Source organism: Ursus americanus, chromosome 14, assembly GCF_024610735.1.
Source record: "Ursus americanus isolate L20-20 chromosome 14, mUrsAme1.1.p, whole genome shotgun sequence".
Lineage (NCBI taxonomy): Eukaryota > Metazoa > Chordata > Mammalia > Carnivora > Ursidae > Ursus > Ursus americanus.
This window is the reverse complement of record NC_142140.1, coordinates 36,188,116-36,206,912: the sequence shown is the minus strand read 5'-3', so window position 1 is coordinate 36,206,912 and position 18,797 is coordinate 36,188,116. Positions and strand designations below refer to the sequence as shown.

At 47.2% G+C, this 18,797-nt stretch overlaps 1 protein-coding gene across 2 annotated transcripts in view; it reads right to left on the bottom strand.

Annotated features, from left to right (window-relative positions):
* The window catches only part of RFT1 (RFT1 glycolipid translocator homolog), a 35,991-nt gene that overhangs the window by 10,950 nt on the left and 6,244 nt on the right, over positions 1 to 18,797 (bottom strand). For both annotated transcript variants that reach the window (XM_045807349.2, XM_045807350.2), the window contains exons 3-10: positions 18,339 to 18,455; positions 17,031 to 17,220; positions 16,357 to 16,458; positions 12,608 to 12,745; positions 6,461 to 6,539; positions 3,137 to 3,187; positions 1,631 to 1,761; positions 152 to 296 (exon numbers count right to left, since the gene is read on the bottom strand). In XM_045807349.2, coding sequence (XP_045663305.2) covers positions 152 to 296; positions 1,631 to 1,761; positions 3,137 to 3,187; positions 6,461 to 6,539; positions 12,608 to 12,745; positions 16,357 to 16,458; positions 17,031 to 17,220; positions 18,339 to 18,455 — 953 coding nt within the window. The remainder of the gene's footprint in view (positions 1 to 151; positions 297 to 1,630; positions 1,762 to 3,136; positions 3,188 to 6,460; positions 6,540 to 12,607; positions 12,746 to 16,356; positions 16,459 to 17,030; positions 17,221 to 18,338; positions 18,456 to 18,797) is intronic.

Genomic DNA, 18,797 nt, shown 5'->3' with positions numbered 1-18,797 from the left:
GTGAGGGCAACGGTGTCAGAGCCCCAGCCACGGACAGTGCTCCCTACACCGACAGATACCAACCTATACGCACACAAGGTTTTGAATTTCACGAGACTCTCCTATTGCTGTTTGGAAATTAGAACAAATCTGGCAGAACTCTTGTGCGCACCTGATCCAGAGCTAAGCATGGCCCCTCCATAGATATCCAAAGCCAGCTGAGAATAGGCAAAGCCAAAAATGGTGATGGTCAGGCCGGTCAGCAGGGCCAGCTTGAGCAGCGACTCCAAAACCGCGGCGGCCACAGCAACGTCCTCCTGGGGTGGGGGGAGAGGGAAGGAAGTTGGGTGAATCATGAGCTAAAGAAAAACTTCACATCTGGCCTTCTCTGTCTGCTGTCTCACAGATCACTCAGCTGCTGAGCGGCATCCCTGCTTTCCTGCAGCCTGTGTTTGTTTTCACGTCAATTAGCATGAAGGAAATGAAGGGGAAGAGCCAATCTGTGCTTCCCGAGGTACCGCAGGGGAGGTGTGGTTTTGGCTCATTTAGGATACGTTATTTCAAAGGTTGCTTAGGAAACATTCACTTTCCTCTCCGATACTTATTCTTAAACGGAGAGCAAGTTTTTACGTGCTAGCTGGCTAGCTTTGTTGGAGTGCTTCTCCTGACAAATGTCCCTAAATCCTGACATTCCTGTCAAAGTATGCTTAGGAAAATATTCCTAAATCAACCGAGAACCAGATTAGTTCATTTTGAGATACTGCGCGTAAACTGTATTTTGCGAAGTGTCTTCTAAGACATGTAAGAGGCCAACGTAGCTTCCTTTTAATTCTCAGATAAGTCAGACATTTTCAAAGGTTTTAGAAAAAGGGAAGTTTCTACAACCAAATACGCCTGGATTAAAATCTCATCTGCATTTGCCAATCGGAGTAGGCAGATTCGCATGGTCGGAGTGCAGTCTGGGCACTTCGCAGTCTTGAAGAAGCTTAAACAACTGTGCGGTGAGTGAAACCAAATGACTCCGTCCTTTCCTCCCCAGGCAGTATGCGAGCCTTGCCCCTGCCTCTGCATCCTTCGGCTCACCCCTGGTTCTTGAGAATCTGAGGATGGGGGAGGCAATCTCAATCTTCCCACTAAGCCTGGACCATGGGAAGGGGGTCTGCGCCACACTGGGGATGGCTGCAGAGAGTTCTGGGTCAAGAATGAGGTCACAGAGAAGAAGGGTCAGAAGGGAAGGGCCAGGGGCGCCTGGGTAGCGCAGTCGTTAAAGCGCCTGCCTTCGGCTCAGGGCGTGATCCTGGTGATCCCGGATCGAGTCCCACATCAGGCTCTTCCGCTATGAGCCTGCTTCTTCCTCTCCCACTCCCCCTGCTGTGTTCCCTCTCTCGCTGGCTGTCTCTCTGTCACATAAATAAATAAAATCTTTAAAAAAAAAAAAAAAAAAAAAAAGAAGGGAAGGGCCAGCCAGGGCAAAGGGAGGAGTCTGCAAAAGAAGGGAGCTGAGTCCTGCCACCATTCAGAAGGTGATGGAAGAATGAAACCTAGAAGGAAATTTCGAACAGAAGGGAAACTGACTGCTCTACATTTCAGTCCGTTCATCCTGCAGTTGGAGAATTCACTTGAGAGACGGTGACGTTAGAACCAGGACTACCTGCTTCTGAAGCGTGGCATCCTTTCCTCTCTCCAGCACCTTAGCAAAGAATACGTAAAAACTCTCCTCTATCGGCTGGAAGATTAACCTGGCCACGAGAGAGCCCAGATTATTCACTCTATCGTATACACCTGGAAGACAAAAAGGAAGACATGGTAATCCTTCTGGTTTTTCTATCTGAATTTTCACAGCACCATCAACATTTTTTCTGATTTAATTTTTTAAATTAAAATTACTGTTTGAGATAATTATAGATTCACATGTAGTCCTAAAACATAACAGATCCATTAGCCAGTTTCCTGAACAGTAACATCTTGTGAGAGCATTGCACAATACCACAGCTAGGATACTGCATCCCTTGCTGCAGAAACTTCCCCTGATGCAGTCAAGATACAGAACATTTCCATCACCAGCACCTTTTTATATAAAAATCATTAATGCTGGGCACCTGGGTAGCTCAGCTGATTAAGCGTCTGCCTTCAGCTCAGGTCATGATCCTAATCAGGGTCATAGGATCGATCCCCGAATCGGGCTCCCTGCTCAGTGGGGCGTCTGCTTCTCCTCTCCCTCTGCCCCCTCCGCCTGCTTGTGCTCTCTCTCTCTCTCAAATATATAAATAAAATCTTTTTAAAAAATCATTAATGCCAGGGGTGCTTGGGTGGCTCAGTCAGGTGGGTGTCCAACTCCTCCTGGTTTCAGCTCAGGTCATGATCTCAGGGTCCTGGGATCGAGTCCTGCATCAGGCTCTGGGCTCAGGAGGTAGTCGGCTTGAGGATTCTCTCCCTCTACCCCTCCCCTCACTCTCTCTCTCAAATAAATAACTAAATCTTAAAAAAAAAAAAAAATCATTAACGCCAAGTTAATTTTTAAAATTTTTTCTTTCCACTACTTCAGGATTACAGTTAAAAATAAATATGAAGAGGGGCGCCTGGGTGGTTCAGTTGGTTAAGCGCCTGACTTTAGCTCAGGTCATGATCTGAGGGTCCTGGGATCGAGCCCTGTCCTCAGAGGTGAGTCTGCTTAGGATTCTCTCTCTCTCTTTTCCTCTGCCCCTCCCCCTGCTTGCACTCTCTCTCAAATAAAATCAGAAAGAAAGAAAGAAAGAAAGAAAGAAAGAAAGAAAGAAAGAAAGAAAGAAAGAAAGAGAAAGAAAGAAAGAAAAAATACTGAGACCTATCTAGCTGTACAAACACAGGGCGGATCTGTGATTGTGATGACGAGCCCCCTTTTCTCATAGCACCCCCCAACAGTGCAATGGGCACCAGAACTCTGCAGAAACCAGGGGATCTCAAAAGAGGACCTGCCACCCGAGTCACATGAGAGGGGGTAGTCAGTACACTGTGGATATTTGCAGAGACCTGCAATTTTCAATCTTCAGGAATCATTTTATTACAGTCTTCATCTTTCATAATCATCAGGCTTATTTTTCATTAAATGTATCAAACTGCTGAGAAAAATATTAGAAAGTATCTATGAACGGTATTCACTACAGAATTTTCATCTTACCCTGATCGCCAAAATTTAACACGTTCAAAAACGTCATTACGTATCGCTCGCCTACAAATAGAAGAACAAAATAATTAGCATTTCAAGGGCTCATTATTTTGTTTCCTTTTTTCTTACCGTCTATCCTTTTCAGCTGGGAAATACTCTCAAAGGAGAAAAATTATGTAATCAATTAAAGACATCTTCCTTGTCCTAACATTGATTTCAAATAATCTCAAAATAGTAACAATTGGAAAAGTGCTGGGGGATTTATTGACAGCAAATCTCCAAACCAGTTAAATTAAAAACAAAACAAAATCAATGAAACCAGTCTAATAATTTACAAAGGGGGGATTACAAAAATGTTAATAATGAAAATGATTGTCCCAAATTTTAAGTGTAAGTTCTGTGAAATGAGAGGTCCATGATCGTGTGCAGAGACTCTTCAAGTTGCCTCCCTGGGTGGAGAAAGCTCCAGAGAGCCTGGAAGGGCTCTGGAGCCCAAGCTCATGATTCAAACATAAGACAAGCTAATGCCTCCAAGGTGAAGACACCAGCCCAGAGCCCCACCCCCACCTTCCAAACATTTTATCATCCATCAGTGGAAAACAGCCCACAGTGGAGACCTCTGGAGTGACCACAGCCCTAAAGGGCAAATTCTCACCTCCTAGCAACCTGCTCAAAAAGGAAAGCAATATTCAGAGACCAGAAGCAGTGAGGATCTTCTCTAAAGTCTCCCTTCGGCCCTGGCCTTCCCGCACTCCCCCAGCACTGTGTCTATGGGCCTCTACAGGCCCTACCAGGTGTGGCCCACAGGACAGCACTTGGCCCTGTCTGCATCTCTACCCTGCTCTGATCCATTCTCACCGCTAGCAGTCCTGGCTTCAGCAATACAGATCTTAAGGCAACCCCTGCTTCACACCTTTAAATTGCTCTTTGGTGTTTGCAAAAAGTCCAGGCTCCTTAATTCTGCATTTGAGGCCTTTTATAAATTGACCCCAGGCTATCTTTTTGGCTTTTCTTCACCAACCTCCTGCCCACCTCGCAGCATTACATTGTCATCCTCTGCGATACCCGGCTAGGTTTTAGCCCCTCCAGCTGCTCTGCTTCAGGCTGGGTCCCTCCTCCCAGCCTCGGCTTTTAGCATGCGGGCCACCTAAACTGGCTTCACCGTAGGGACCGCCCTGTGCTCTGGTACAATCAGCCTCTCTTCTCACACTCTGTAAGCTCCCTGGGGGCAGGAACCACATCTCTCTCATTTCTCTGTCCCTGGTTTCCTAGCAGAGCTCCAGGAAGTGCAAGGGCACTTGAGAGACGCTAATGTTTCCAAGTACAGACCTCACAGCCCTGGTTCAGAGCTAACCACACAAAAGTCTGTGTCTTGGGTGAGAGAATGAGCTCCTTGAGGCTGTGGCCTGTAACTCATTCATCTGTGTATTCTCAGCACCTGGCACACAGTGTTCAGGAAATGTGGGGGCAGAAGGTAACAGCATCTATATTTTTGCTATTACAATGAATGACTTCACCTTTTTTTAGAGTTCTAGTTTTTAGATAAGAAGAATTTGGGGGTGGGGAGTTCTTGTCCAGTCACTTCCTTATTTCACAGCGATGGAGACGGAAGCCCTGAGAGGTTCCTAACAGCCCTCTGCCAGTCAGGCCAGGGTGGTCCAGCCATGAAGCGAGTGAGCAATCGGCACCACACTGAGGCCTGGCTTACTTACACCTGCTGCTGTCTAGCCACTGCGGTCCAGACAACCAATTTAGGGCCATTGTTTGGACTGGATCCATTCCTCAACTCATTTAAACTGCTCTTAAAACTTTGGGAGGAAAAGAAAGTGCATAAAGAAAATGCCCTTTCCAAATTCCTGCTATTGATTTTCTTGTTCTAACAATGTGAACTATCACAATATACGATTTCACTATGGATACCTTTCTTTATCAAAAGATACTTGTTGAACACTGATCACATGCCAGTTCCAGCAGGGTATTGGGGAGACAGTGGTAAACGGCACATTCTGCTCCCAAGAAACATATAATTAAGGCACCTTCACTCTGCTCTCCAAAGGCTTGTGACCCTTACTTCCCTCAGGGGTCCTGTGAACAAGTTCCACTTTTGTAACGGCAGTGTCACAGGCTCAGGCTAGGACTAAGCACTCTCAAGGCGCAAGAGCCCTCAGACTGCTCCCGGTCCTATCCTTTAACTCACAGACGGGGCAAGTGAGGCCTAGGGGAGTTACTTCCCTTTGGAAGCATAATTAATGAAAAATAGAGCGGGAAAAAGGAAAATAATAAGGTAGTAATAATGATGGTTGTATTAGAATGCTAGAATCATAGGGAACTTTTTCCTAATTTCCAAAATTTTTGTAATGAGGTTATACTATTTTTATAATTAAAAGACAATGTTTGACGGGCGCCTGGGTGGCTCGGTAGGTTAAAAGACCAATGGTTGATTTCGGCTCAGGTCCTGGTCTCAGGGACACGAGATTGAGCCCTGTACCTGGCTCTGGGCTCGAGGTGGAGCTTGCTAAAGATCCTCTCTTTCCCTCCCTCTGCCCCTGCTCTGCGGCTCATGCGCGCTCTCCCTCACTCTCTCAAAAAAAAAAAAAAAAAAAAAGACAATTTTTAAAAAGATTTAAAAATATATTCAGCAATAGATACATGGATGTATAGACATAGCAAACTTATATAGAGAGAAACCACTACCTTCACCCACTTCTAGCTGCCTCAAATCTCATTCTTTGAACTAAAGCTGGGCATAAACAAACCAATGCACGTGCGCAGAAAAACGAGATGTACGTTCAGCTCCGTGCCAGCCCTGTGTGTGGAGAGCTCTGTCACGGTTACACTGGAGAGCCTTAAGAAATTGGAAGGCTGGCCAAACTATCACACAGGTAAAGTCTTATTATTTAAGAAAATAAAATGATGAAAACCTGTTTCTTAAAAATTATGTTCAAAAAAAGAAGTGTATAAAAAGTTAGAACAGGATAATGAGATTATGGATAATTTTCTCTCTTTTCCAAATTTTCTCTAAAGGATGTAAAACTTCATAATACATTTCTTTAAAGGATAAAACCTGGGGTTTGGGAATTAGACTTGGATTCAAAGTAAGTTGCTCCTCATTACTGTAGGGCCCCGTAGAAGTTATATAACAGCACTGGCCCTCACTATCAAACGAAATCAACGTTAGTTTTCCTCTCCCTACTTTAAAAGCTTCTGTTTCTGAGGTCCCTCTGCCCACGGGGGCTCTAGAAAGCAGGTAGTCTGGATCTAGGTAACGAGCAGTTCTGTGGAATCCCCTCAGTTATACTATGGTGTCCTGACTGCTCAGAGTGACCTTTTACTTACCTTCTGTCAAAATCTGCTTCAAGAAAGACTGTTTGAAAAAACTCCAAGTCAATTTAGCCTCTTTCCAATTTACAAAAGCCTAGAAGAGAAAACAAAACAAAAGCAAGAGCTCCCAGGCACTGCAAGTCTGCAAGTACAAGAAGCTTCCATGAGAGGCAAACTCATCTTGTCCCTAAATCCCTACTTGGAGATCCCCACTCATTTTTCATTTAATGCTAAGCACACAGAAGGCACCCAACGAATTCTGGCAGAGGGCTTCCGTTGCTAACCACGAAGACAAAGTCTCTAGGTGGAAAGAGCAGTGGTGAAGGATCCTGCCCAGGAATCATTCACTGAGACGCCTAAGGAACCGTGCTGTCCCCTCGCTGCCCAGACGGTAGGCTGACCATATCTAACTACGCAGAGCTCCGAGTCATTTCTTTCCTTAAAAAATGTCTGAAGCATGCCAAGCTGCAGAACGAATTCGGCTCCACACACCCCACATTTTAATGCTATATTTAGCCACCCAGGGTCCCTTTACACAAAGTATATGAGCTTTGTTTGTGTATTTCAAAAGGAAACCAGGCTGCCTAGGTCAGTCAAACCGCTCAGAACTGTTGTGACAGAGGAAAGGAAAAACAAACCCAGAACTTTTGGTACAGCTCTTCCAAAACTGTCCATTTCCTAAAGACAAGGAGGGTAAGAAGAAAGCAAACACTTAGCAAGGGCAGAGGTCAGCCTGGAAGAGGCAGACGGCCTCAAAGCCAGATTGCCGAACACAACATGGAGGAGTAAGGCACCTCGCTGGACAAGACTTCTGTCTTTCTCTCTCCCGCAGTCCCCTCTGGAGGCGCCTCCTCTCTCATGGAGAATTCCTGGGGTCCCAGAATGTTTAGTCTAGGTGTTAGGTGCTTACAGGGTTACCTGCATTTTGAAAACTTCTTATTAACTTCAAGTTATGACTTGGAAAAGTAGGATTTCAGGGGGCTCTTTGGGAGGAAAGGGGTGAATCACAAAGGCCCAGCCCACTCTTCCTCTCCAAAAGATCAGTTAACAGCCATGGAAGTTGGCCGAAGGGCAGATGTAGACTCTGTCCCAGTCACGTGGGCCCCTGATCTCGGCCCCAGGCCCATTTGTGTAGAGTACTGCTGGCCGGTGGAAATGTAATGTAGGCCACACACAGAATTTAAAATTTTCTAGTAGCCACAGTGAACAGTTAAAAAAAAAAAAAAAGTAAAATTATTTTAATATCTTTATTTAACCCAAAACACAATCGTTTCATGTAACTATTAGAGGCATCTCATATTATTTTTTCATACTAAGTCTTTGAACTCCAGTGCTTGTGCTGCACGTACAGCCCATCTCGATTCTAAATGCTCTCCAGCCACACGTGGCCGGTGGCTACCATTTAGGACAAAGTAAGTCTAGCGTATCCCTTGAAAATAAGGGTCATATTCAGTCTTCAAATCCCTTCACCCCTTGGTTTCAGAGCCTTTCTTCCAGACACTGTGAAGACAGGCCCGAATCCTCCCAAACCATGCTGCCCTCAGAGCATCACCGCACCTGGAGCGGATGCCACCCCGGGCTCTAGTCCGGGAGGAAATCTCGCTCGCTGTCCGAGAAAATTAGACCTCTCCTTTCCCAGAACAAAGAGCGCCGGAGTACTTAGCACCACTAGGGGGCACTGCGAGCCACATCAGCACTGATCCCGCCCTTAGCTGTGGGCAGCACCTTCTCTCTCCCTGTCACACTCTGCGCCCCCACACCGGGTGGTGGGGGGGGGGGTGCTGGGCAGCAGTGCCTGTGCTCTCTTCCAAGGAAATGAACAGTTACAGCTGGCCATGGGGTTTTTGTGGGGCCTTCTTGACAGAGGCTGTGAATAGGTTTGGGAACATGACCGAGCTCTCTAAAAACAGGCTGTTTACCAGAGTGTAATCTTGACAGTGTATCTGTCCTGCAAGCTCATACGGGAGCATCCCATTCTCCTAATGCCTTCGATTTAAACGCCCCCACAGCGCAGAAGGAATGGTCACACTGCTTATCTCCAAAATGCTCACTCAGAACATAGAGGCAGGAAGTCTGATCAGAGATTGCGTTCCTTCTCAGAGGTGTCTGCTAAGTGGTAGAAAAGCAGCAGCATATTCTTTGCACTTTCACATTTTGATTCAGATGGGTTTGTCACTTGGGAGGTCAGAAGAGGCCTATTTCACAAGAGCTAGGTTGGTACTGCCTAGCTGGTCTTTATGGCCGTGCGTTTCTCTGGAATCCTCTGACCAACAAGCCATTCCACTGCCTCGCTGTACTGGTGGAGAAACTGAGGCACGGACAGCAAAAGGTGATGGGCAGCATCTCGGGGGAAGGTTTGCAGTCAGAACTCGGGGACTCATGATGAAGTGAGTCCGTCTTCCCCTTCCCAAACTCTTCTGCCTCAGGATGGTCCAGTAGCCATGTGCCTCCCACACTGACAAGAGTCACCGGGGAGTCTGCAGCCATGGTCCTGTGTCCTGCCCCTTATCACCTCCATGTCCCACACAGGACCCCTTCCCCTCCCTCTTGCTCTGGGGCCATCGACTCTGCCCAGCTGTGTCCACACTCAAGTACACTTCCACCCACCCTCCCACTGTCCTCATCACTTATCATTTGGACAACTGTCACTGCCTCCTTGTGAGCTTGCTCATTTCCGACCTTTTCTCTAGCCCATCCTTCTCTTGGGAGGGTTCGGGCTTTGGAGTCAAGCTCAGACATTGAGGCTCAAGCTGCAGCTCCCAACTTCTGAGTGCAAAAGCCATGGGCAAGACACTTAATTTTGCTAAGCCTCCATTTTCCCATCTGCAAAATGGGATAAGGAGTCTTATCTCCTGGAGCCGGTATAAGGACCGAACAAGAGAAAACGAGACACTTGGTAAAAGTGAAACAGATGGTAAGTGCCTCAACACAGGCAATTGGATCACGGTACTGTTCACAAAACTGTCATTAGGCTCCCCTGCCCCTGAATCAAGCCCGTACTCCAGGGCACTGAGGCTACCACTACCCGGCCCTAGCCCAGCAGGTCATAACCTCCTTCCACCTTTTGTTTCCTCGCCTAAACCCTCATTGTCCAGCCAACCTAAGTACCGCAGTCATCCCTGCAATCCCAATGCCAACACAGCGATGGGCATATAACGGGCCCCAAGCAAATGTTCTTTCTTCCCGCAGCCGCAAGCGCGCATTTCCACCACACGTGCACAGTCACCTCTGCCTGCCCATGTGTCGAGGCCCAGCTCAAAAGCAGCTTCCTCCAGGAAGCCTTCCTCAATGTTCCCACATGGAATTCATGTCCTTTTTCTGTGCTTCTGTTTTGTTAACACTACACACACACTGTCTTGCCGTGGTTGGCTGAGTACACACCTTATCTCCCCTCCACTTCTGAGGGCGGGGACCCCGCTCAGGGTACCCGGAACAGTGCTTACCACAGAACACTGCTTATTACATGCTTGCTGTGTTTAATTCCTCAGCTTTACTTAAACATTAGCAGATCTCTTCTATGAAATCACTCAGATGTGTCAAAGAATATAAAAGATATACAAGGCAGCCATTATTTGAGGTATCACTTATTTATGTTAAGGCTAAATACGTCTCTTTACAGAAGATGGAATTCTACAAGTACAGGAAACAAATCTTCCAATTTGGTCAAATCGGTTTTGGATGTAACTGCTTGAGCAGCTCTGTCTAAGGGAGCCCCCAGGACGCAAAGCTGCTCCCGAGAGTTAAGCTGGGCACACTGCTGGTGGTAAAGTCATCCACTGCACTCAGATTCATCGCATTTCTTTTCTCTTTTACAAAAAATCAACTTGAATAATGAATTGTTCTACCTGGAACTTCCCAATCGTTAAGTCAACAAGTCTTCTGTTGGAAGACTACACAGCAGAGAGATTGAACGCACAGACCAAGGCGAGTCCACAGACACAAGTTAGAGAGAAGTGGGTCCTAAGTCAGGCGTGTGATGTTGGTTTGGTCACTTAACTCCTCTGAACCTCAGTTTTCTCATCTGCAAAACGGAGACAGTATCTCACAGGGTTACTAGGATGGCTGAACACACAAGTCCACGTCAGGTGCTCCGCACAGTGCCAGGCACAGGGTAAGCATGCAGCTATAAATGGCTCTTTGTCCAAGTTCAAATACCTTCACAATTTCTCAAGTCTTCAAAGGGGCCTCACGGGTCGTGTAGACCAATAATCTCACCTTAAAAATAAGGACCCTGAGGTCTGGAGAGTATCCTGCAGGCTTCATATCTGCCCTTCCCACCTCCCAAACACACAGGAAGCTCCCCGAGGCCCAGCAAGCACCTTCCCACATGTCTGTTTCCCAGATGGCACCCAGGATGGGGCTGTGCTCTGTGGGTCAGCAGGAACGGCGCCACTGTGTAAGACAGGTACACATCCCTTCTCAAGGGTGAGGCTTCCGCCTGCCAGTAGGAGCCTGGAGACTTGCGGGATGGGATGCCAGATTAAAGCACCGAGTTCCCAGCCCAGTGCCATCAGATGCTGCCTTGCTAGGCTATGCCGGTGGAGCTACTTCTGCTCAGAGCAGCAGCGGCATGGGGGTGACGGTATCAGCTGTTACTTACGGACAGCCACTGTGTCAGCCACGATATTCAGTACCTCCCATGCCCTATTTCACCACACTCCCACAAGCACCTCAGGAGAAAGGTACTTTTAGTAACCCCACTTGTCAGATAAGGAAACCGCAGCTCGGAGCTGTGAGCCCACCACCGGGTTAAATACACACTTAGGCTCTTTTCACTACCCTCTGTTTCCTTGCCTATATTAACGGTCCAAAGGCTCCTTTCCAAAATACTGCTGGGCACCGGGGCTGGCCCAGTATGAAAGGCCGGCCAGGCCTGGTACAGATGAACACGGGGGAGCACTCGGGAGGGGAACTTTCCTGCACTCTCAGACGTGCTCTATGCAGCTCCAGGCAGAAGTGATCCCAAGGCCTGATCCTCTAAGCCTGCAGATGAGGCACTGGGTATCCCAAAACCGCCAGGCTGATTTAGGTTCACGGTGAGATCCGTTTGATCAGAATGGAGAACTCTTACCTAACAAATGAGAACATATCTTTCTTTGTTACATAATATCTGCTCTTTCTTGCAAAGCTGTGTAACAGGATTCCGTAAGTTCTGAGATTCACGTCTCAAATACTTTACTACTTTCTCAAGTAATCACAAGAGAGGAATAAGGAGATGTCCAGCTGAAGCCTTACCCCAGCTCCGTGCGGCACATCTGGCCGGCAAAAAAGCATGGGGAAAGGGAAAGTGGGCCGGCCCTGTGACAAGACATCTGAGCAGAGGCAGTGGGGCATAACGTCCCGTGTACAGCTCCAGGGCCGCAGACAGTAGCAACGACCCTACCAGCGTCAGGAGATAAAAGTCAAATGGACTGAGAGCTGAAGATTCAGAAGAAAAAGGTTATGCCTCGCTCCCACACATCGGCACCTAGAATCCTCAGTGGTCTCCGTGGGAAAGTGGGTCACTGGAAAGACCGGCCTGACTCTAGGTAACAGAGCTTTGCAGGAGTCATCCTGCTTTCAGTGTGCTCGACTCTCTGCACTGGAAGGCAGTCCTGGGAAAAACCAAGACGCAGCCGAACAGAGAGACCGGCACACGGTGGTTACAGCCCGTGCTCTGTGGGGATTCAAGCCACTCCAGGGTCCTGCCCTCACTCTGAACCTCACCTTGGGCAGTTAGTCTCTAAGCCTCAGCTCCTTAACCCCAAAAGAGAAATAATAAGGTCCGCCTCACAGGGTTGGCATAAGCATTAAATAAGGCACAGAAAGCATTCAGCATAGGGGCTACACAGTGGCTCTAAGAGGGGAGCCATGTTGTCTCCCATGGGCCATTGGTCCCCCATGGAGACATTTTTATGACCGCTGAGAGGTGGCAGCTCCTGGCATTTAGTGAGTACAGATCAAGAGTGCTGCTAAACACCCTACCATGCCCAGGACAGCCCCAGACACCAGCAGTGCCAAGGCCGAGAAACCCTGGCTTAGCACACAGCGAGCACCCAATAAATATAAGCTATGAAACTATCCACACTATTATAGTGATAAACAAGAACGCAAGAGTTTCCTTCTTTCCAGGATAATCAGCAACTGGGATTAACATGATAAGAGATGGAGCGCATCACTTACTCTGCTTCTTGTAAGACTGGGTAACAGGTCTGTCATTCTGGAGACAGGAAGAGTCTGTTCCTTGGTTGATTCCGAGGAGCCCAATAACTTTGTGAAATAAATAACATAGCAGAGCACCAGAGTTGCAGTATAGAAAAGCTGAAAAAAAGAAAATAATGGATTTAAAGGGCACTGTTTTAACATAGGCAGAATTAAGATATGCCTGGAAACCGGACCTCAGAGGCCAAACCAAAAAGAGAACTGTCTTTATTATCCACACCTGCCAGAGCAATGCCTCCCGCTCCAGAGAGAAGCACTACTCACGAAGAGCCAGCCCCACTGCGGCCTCTCTGGGGAAAGTGCTCCAAACACGTCACCTGACTGGGAGAACAGTTCTGGGCGGGCAGAACATCATCTCCCTGACAGACATCCCCTAGTGCCACCACCACCGCCATGGCAGACATGTTCTCAAAGGAACGACTCTCCCGCCTCGACGGCAGCCTGCGAGGACCCACATGTCCTGTGCTAATATGCAGACACTTGCCGTCCTAGATGACGGGGGCTTTCCCATAAGCCCATAAGCCGTGACACGGGCTACAAAGCAGAACCGAGCTGTTGGCTCCCTCCTCGCAGCCCAGTGAATGGGCAGGGCAAGAGCCACTCCAGGAGGGGGGAGGTGAAAAGAGGGCCCACCCTTCCCTCCACACAGCCCGGACAGAAGGGTGGCTTTTGGCCAGGAGCCACAGCCCAGGCTTTTGTTTGCAGGTTGGGAGGAGTATCCAAAAGCCCCTTTCACAAGCTCCCCTCTGCCTTCTCCCCGCGCTGGGAACCGCTGGGAACAGCAAGGCGCACTAGCTCGGGAAGGAATGAGGCCTCCAGGTGCCGCTTTCAATCTGGAAACGCTAAGCCTGCTCCTCTGGCAAAGGCGGAGAGCAAGGAGAAAGGGAAGCCTTGTTCAGTGGGTTCGGGCTCCGCAGCTCTCCACCCTTATCCGTGCCTGAGCACGGAGCCCACCATCCACCGTCCTCTTTCACGCCTCAAGCCCTGTAAGAAGACACAGCAGATCTGCCGTGAGCCAAACCACAAGAGGACTCCCTTCCCCACCTCCCCTCATCTTCCCACAGCCCAGCGCCTGGGGAAACAGTAACAATCCACAGGTAGCCTTCATGCCGGGCGCCCTAACTACATGATCCTTCCCCCTTTCTATGGAAGAAAAATTCACATAACACCGAGCATTTTAACCATTTTAAAACATACAACAGGGGCGCCTGGGTGGCACAGCGGTTAAGCGTCTGCCTTCGGCTCAGGGCGTGATCCCGGCGTTGTGGGATCGAGCCCCACATCAGGCTCTTCCGCTATGAGCCTGCTTCTTCCTCTCCCACTCCCCCTGCTTGTGTTCCCTCTCTCGCTGGCTGTCTCTATCTCTGTCGGATAAATAAATAAAATCTTTAAAAAAAAAAAAAAAAACATACAACGCAGTGGCTTTTAGTACATGCACATTGTTGTAAAACCACTGCCGTTATTTCATTCCAGAACACTTCCATCACTCCAAAAGGAAATTCTGCGTCCATTAAACGGTCACTCTCCGCTCCTCCACACCCTGGCAATCAAAACCAGCTTTGTCTCTATGGACTTGCCTCCTCTGCACACAGCATATTAATGGAATCATGCAATTGGTGGCCTTTTGTGTCTGGCTTTGCCCACTTAGCATAATGGTTTCCAAGTTCATCGTGCCATGGCAGCTGTCATTGTCATGGCTGAGTAATATTCCACCGCACACATACGCCACATTTTGTTCATCCCATTCATCAGGTGATGGACATCTGGCTTGTTTGCACCTTTTGGCTGTGGTGAATAGTGTTGCTGTGAACAACTGTGTACAAGTTGTTTGAACACGTTTTCAATCTTCTGGGTATGTGCCTAGGTGCAGAATTGCCGGGCATACGTCAGTTCTATATTTAACTTTTCGAGGAACTGCCAAACTGGTTTCCACAGTGGCCGCACCATGTTACATTCCCACCAGCGACGTGTGAGAGCTCCAATTTCTGCCCATCCATGTCAACACTTGTTATTTTCTGGTTTTTTTGATAACAGCCACCCTAACAGGCGTAAAGCAGTATCTCATTGTGGTTTTGATTCAAATTGGTCTAATAATGGATGATAATGGAGCATCTTTTCATGTGCTTATTGGCTATTTGTTTGGATATCTTCTTTGGAGAGATGTTTACTGAGGTCCTTTGCCCCCTTTTTGGGTACTCTGTCTTTTTGTTGTTGAATTGTAAGAATTCTTTATATATTCTAGAGTGACCCCTTTATTCGATATATGATGTCATGTGGTAAGGGGCTGTGTAAGGAGGAACCTGGAGGTGGGCTGGACAAAGGGGAATCCCAGAGCCCTGGTGGGGATCGCCTGATGATATGAGGTGCTGTTGCCTCTTAGACCTCTCACACAGACACTGACAAAGAATGTACCAGAGAAGAGCTCTCTGAAGTCTTTAATAAGAAAGCAAATAAACTCAGGGGTGCCTGGGTGGCTCAGTCGTTAAGCATCTGCCTTTGGCTCAGGGCGTGATCCCGGCATTCTGGGATCAAGCCCACATCAGGCTCCTCTGCTGGGAGCCTGCTTCTTCCTCTCCCACTCCCCCTGCTTGTGTTCCCTCTCTCACTGGCTGTCTCTCTCTCTGTCAAATAAATAAAATAAAATCTTAAAAAAAAAAAAGAAAGCAAATAAACTCAGAATGGGCCTTGCTGACCCAGGATGTATCCTGGGTGGGAGCATCAGAAAGTCATAATGCCAAGTGTCCTTCCCAAGAGGAGTCAACCAATAACTGGGCATCTCCAAGGCCTCCTGTCCTATTAGGAAGAGTGTATCAAAAACATGATGAATGCGGAGAACTGTAGTTCCAGATCTCATAAAACATGGCAAAAATGATCACAAATAACTCCTCTAAGATACACAACTATTTGCAAACTGCTTTTAGGAGGCACTTCTCATTCTTATAATATCGATTTGAAATCTACTTTTTCTGTGTTTCACAAAAATACTTGTAGTTTTTGCTCAGGACATGGGAAAGACTTTCCCATAAACCGCTACTAAAACTTTTAACTTACATTTGTATACATTAAGAAAAATAACAAACTGCTTCGTACTATAAGCTGTTCCAGTAACTATGTGATCTTTGGTTTCGTTTTTAAAATGAGCACTGTACTCTAGTTGTACTTTCATTGGAGCTAGGGATATGAACTAGAACTAGAACACGGGATGGCAACGAGGCCAGACCTGCCGGAAGTGAGAGCGTGCCTGCCAGGACTTGGTTCCTGTGCCTCTGCATTGTGTGAGATTGCAGTGCAAGTTCCAAACAGGCTTGGCAGAGTTTCCTCCTATTCTGAAAACACCTGATTGAAATCCAGGGAAAATCACACACATACAATTCGATTCCCACCCTACCCCCTTACTGCTTTTTTCCCTCCTCCATTAGACAGTAAGACAATCAAAGATGAGTTTGGTATGCGCTTGACCACAGAACATCTAAAGGAGTCGTTATGTTTGACAGCAAGGCCTAGTGTGGGGTCCTCACCAGGCCCCTGGGGACGTGGAACAGGATGGACAGCCAAAGGACAAGCACTATCAAGAACATCTTTCTAGAGCTTCCAGCCTGCCTCACATGCATGAGTACTGCAAATGTAAACCACATAGTAATGGGAACAAGAAGAAAAAAATCAAATGGAGAAACATCGATTAAACAAAAGTGAAAAGCCGTAACTCTTACCTGGGCCAAAGAGAAAATGTATAGCCCCCAGTGAGGCAACCACAGCACAAGAAAAGCTGTCAGGACACTCTTGAGGATGACGGACAGGCTCTCGGCAATCACCTGCAGAAACATGGTAAAGGGTGCACGTTACGTTATTAAAAACTAAAGATGCGCAGGAATGACAGATAGGAAACTGGGATAGTGGTTACCCTGGCAACGAGGATGGGGCACAGGGTTAGATCCAGCACCGATAATGTTCTAGTTGGGCTGGACGGTAAGTTCATGGATCTTCAGTATACTATCCTGTTTTAAGATTCATACATATGCTATATATTCTTTTGTACATATCAAATTACAAATTTTGAAAGATGAAAAGTTAATATTGGTATACAATTAAAAACAGAATCACTAGAAAAATCTGAAAAATCTTTACAGGCCTTACATTCTTATCTAGATTAATAACTTGTCTATTAGTAAACCTATTATGCATTAATAGTACAGCAGAGGTAAACTTAAGCCCAACCCATCTGCCAAATTTCAAGGGAATGAACGTGACCGATCATGTTACCTTTTTCCAAATTTCTTTTTAGATGCAACTCTGAAAAAAATCATTCACTCCTAGAAAACATTTCTAAGAAACCACTCTTTCCCTTATTCTTCACATTTTTCATCAAAGCAGAAGGCACACTGACCTTGAGTTTGACAAACATCTGTGCTTGTGCCAAGACCCAGAAGGGCTCTCCCAGAAGCTCTACCACGGCTGAAAGGCCAAACAACACCACTCCAGTTCCATAGTGGGGGACGGCATTAGGGTCAGGCACTTCAAGCAACTGTAACCACACCCAGCCCAGGAGCAAGGACCAAAACACACCCAGGGGGACTCTAGAAAAGGGAAAAAAATGTTTTTTAATATGCTAAATATAAAAATAAATATATATTAAAATAGTAGCACTGAACAGAAAGGAAATATAATCATAAAAACAGCTACCACTTATTAAGGCACTTCCTACACACCAGACACTCGGATCCACCCCCTTTACCTCTTGGACACCTCACAATGATCCTGTCATTATCCCCATTTAAGTGATGAGGAACTAAGACTGATGACAAACACTGGGTAATCTGGCCAAGGTCACGGACAGCTGGTCAAGGGCAGAAGCAGGACCCGATCCCCATCTAACGCCAAACCCTGCACTCCTATCCACTGTGTTAAGCTGACGAGATAAGCAAATTTGCTGGAAAGTACATGCCTGTTGTTTGCACCTCGAATGACTTAAAGACGGTATCCAGTTGGTTCTTGCACCCAACTAAGCAACAGTCCAGTGCACAATGTCCCTTTGCATGTGCACCACAGAGCACTTCAATATGACTGAGTAGTTAACTCAAATAAAATGAACACGTACCAGCCTCATGACAGTCATTTCCATGAGGCAAGAAGGAGTTATGTAAGGCGGCACTGAGCAAAAACCTCAAGCACCAGCCCTCCCTGCAGGGATCTAACTGCAGAGGAGCCATTACAAGTTTTAGCTGATGGACTTGGCCTTCAAGAATATTCTAAAAGGCTCAGACTCAAATCAACCTAACAAAATTGAAGAAAGATATAATGAAAGCCCTAAAAGGCTTTCAAAAAATACTAAGTGGTTGTTAAAAGCTCAGAAAAGACTACAGGGGGGAAGATTAGGAATAAAGGAGATGGCCCAGGCCCAGCGGGGCCCAGAATGGGCATCAGGAATGGCAGAAACAATTTCCCAAGAGGGTAGACACGGGGCTAGAAACCTGGCCCGAAACCCCCACTCGGAGCTCTTGGCCGTCCACAGAGAAAACAGCCAACAAACTCCTTCCACATGGACGCCCTCTCCCTCCCGTCCCATACCCAGTCCCCAGAAGCCCCCCATGAAACCAAAGCTGGAGACAATTCAGCTTGGGGCAAGGGTTGCTGTTTCACCTATAAGACTTAGGGCACTTGCTTTCGTACCGTCTCCTGCCGGAGCACAACTCACGTTAGCCACAAGAGGTTGAAGGTCTGGCTCCAGTCTCGCTGGGCGCTCCCACTCAGACACGCTCTACGGAAGGCCTCTCTGGCCAGGAAGATGGTGGTCGAGTACAGCAGTGTTAGCCTGTAAAGGAAAAGCAGACATCGATAATGACTCTAGTTTTTTTTTTTTTTCACGGAGAGAATTTCTGAGATTTTGCCAGTGACGGGAAAACAAAGTCTTGGGGCATAAATCACTGGTGGTGATGTGAAGGGCCGTGAGTTCCTACAGAGCCCCGTACTAACCTGGTCCACGTGAACGACAGAGTTAGGAACTGAACAAGGGACACCTGAGAGTGTGCCCACAGAGCATTATGCCAGGACAGACACTGCCACAGTGGCCCCCAAAACCTAATGCTTCACAGCTGGAGGCAGAGGTGTGGCTCTGACCATAAGAAGGAGAAAAGGACAAGATATGACTGCACAC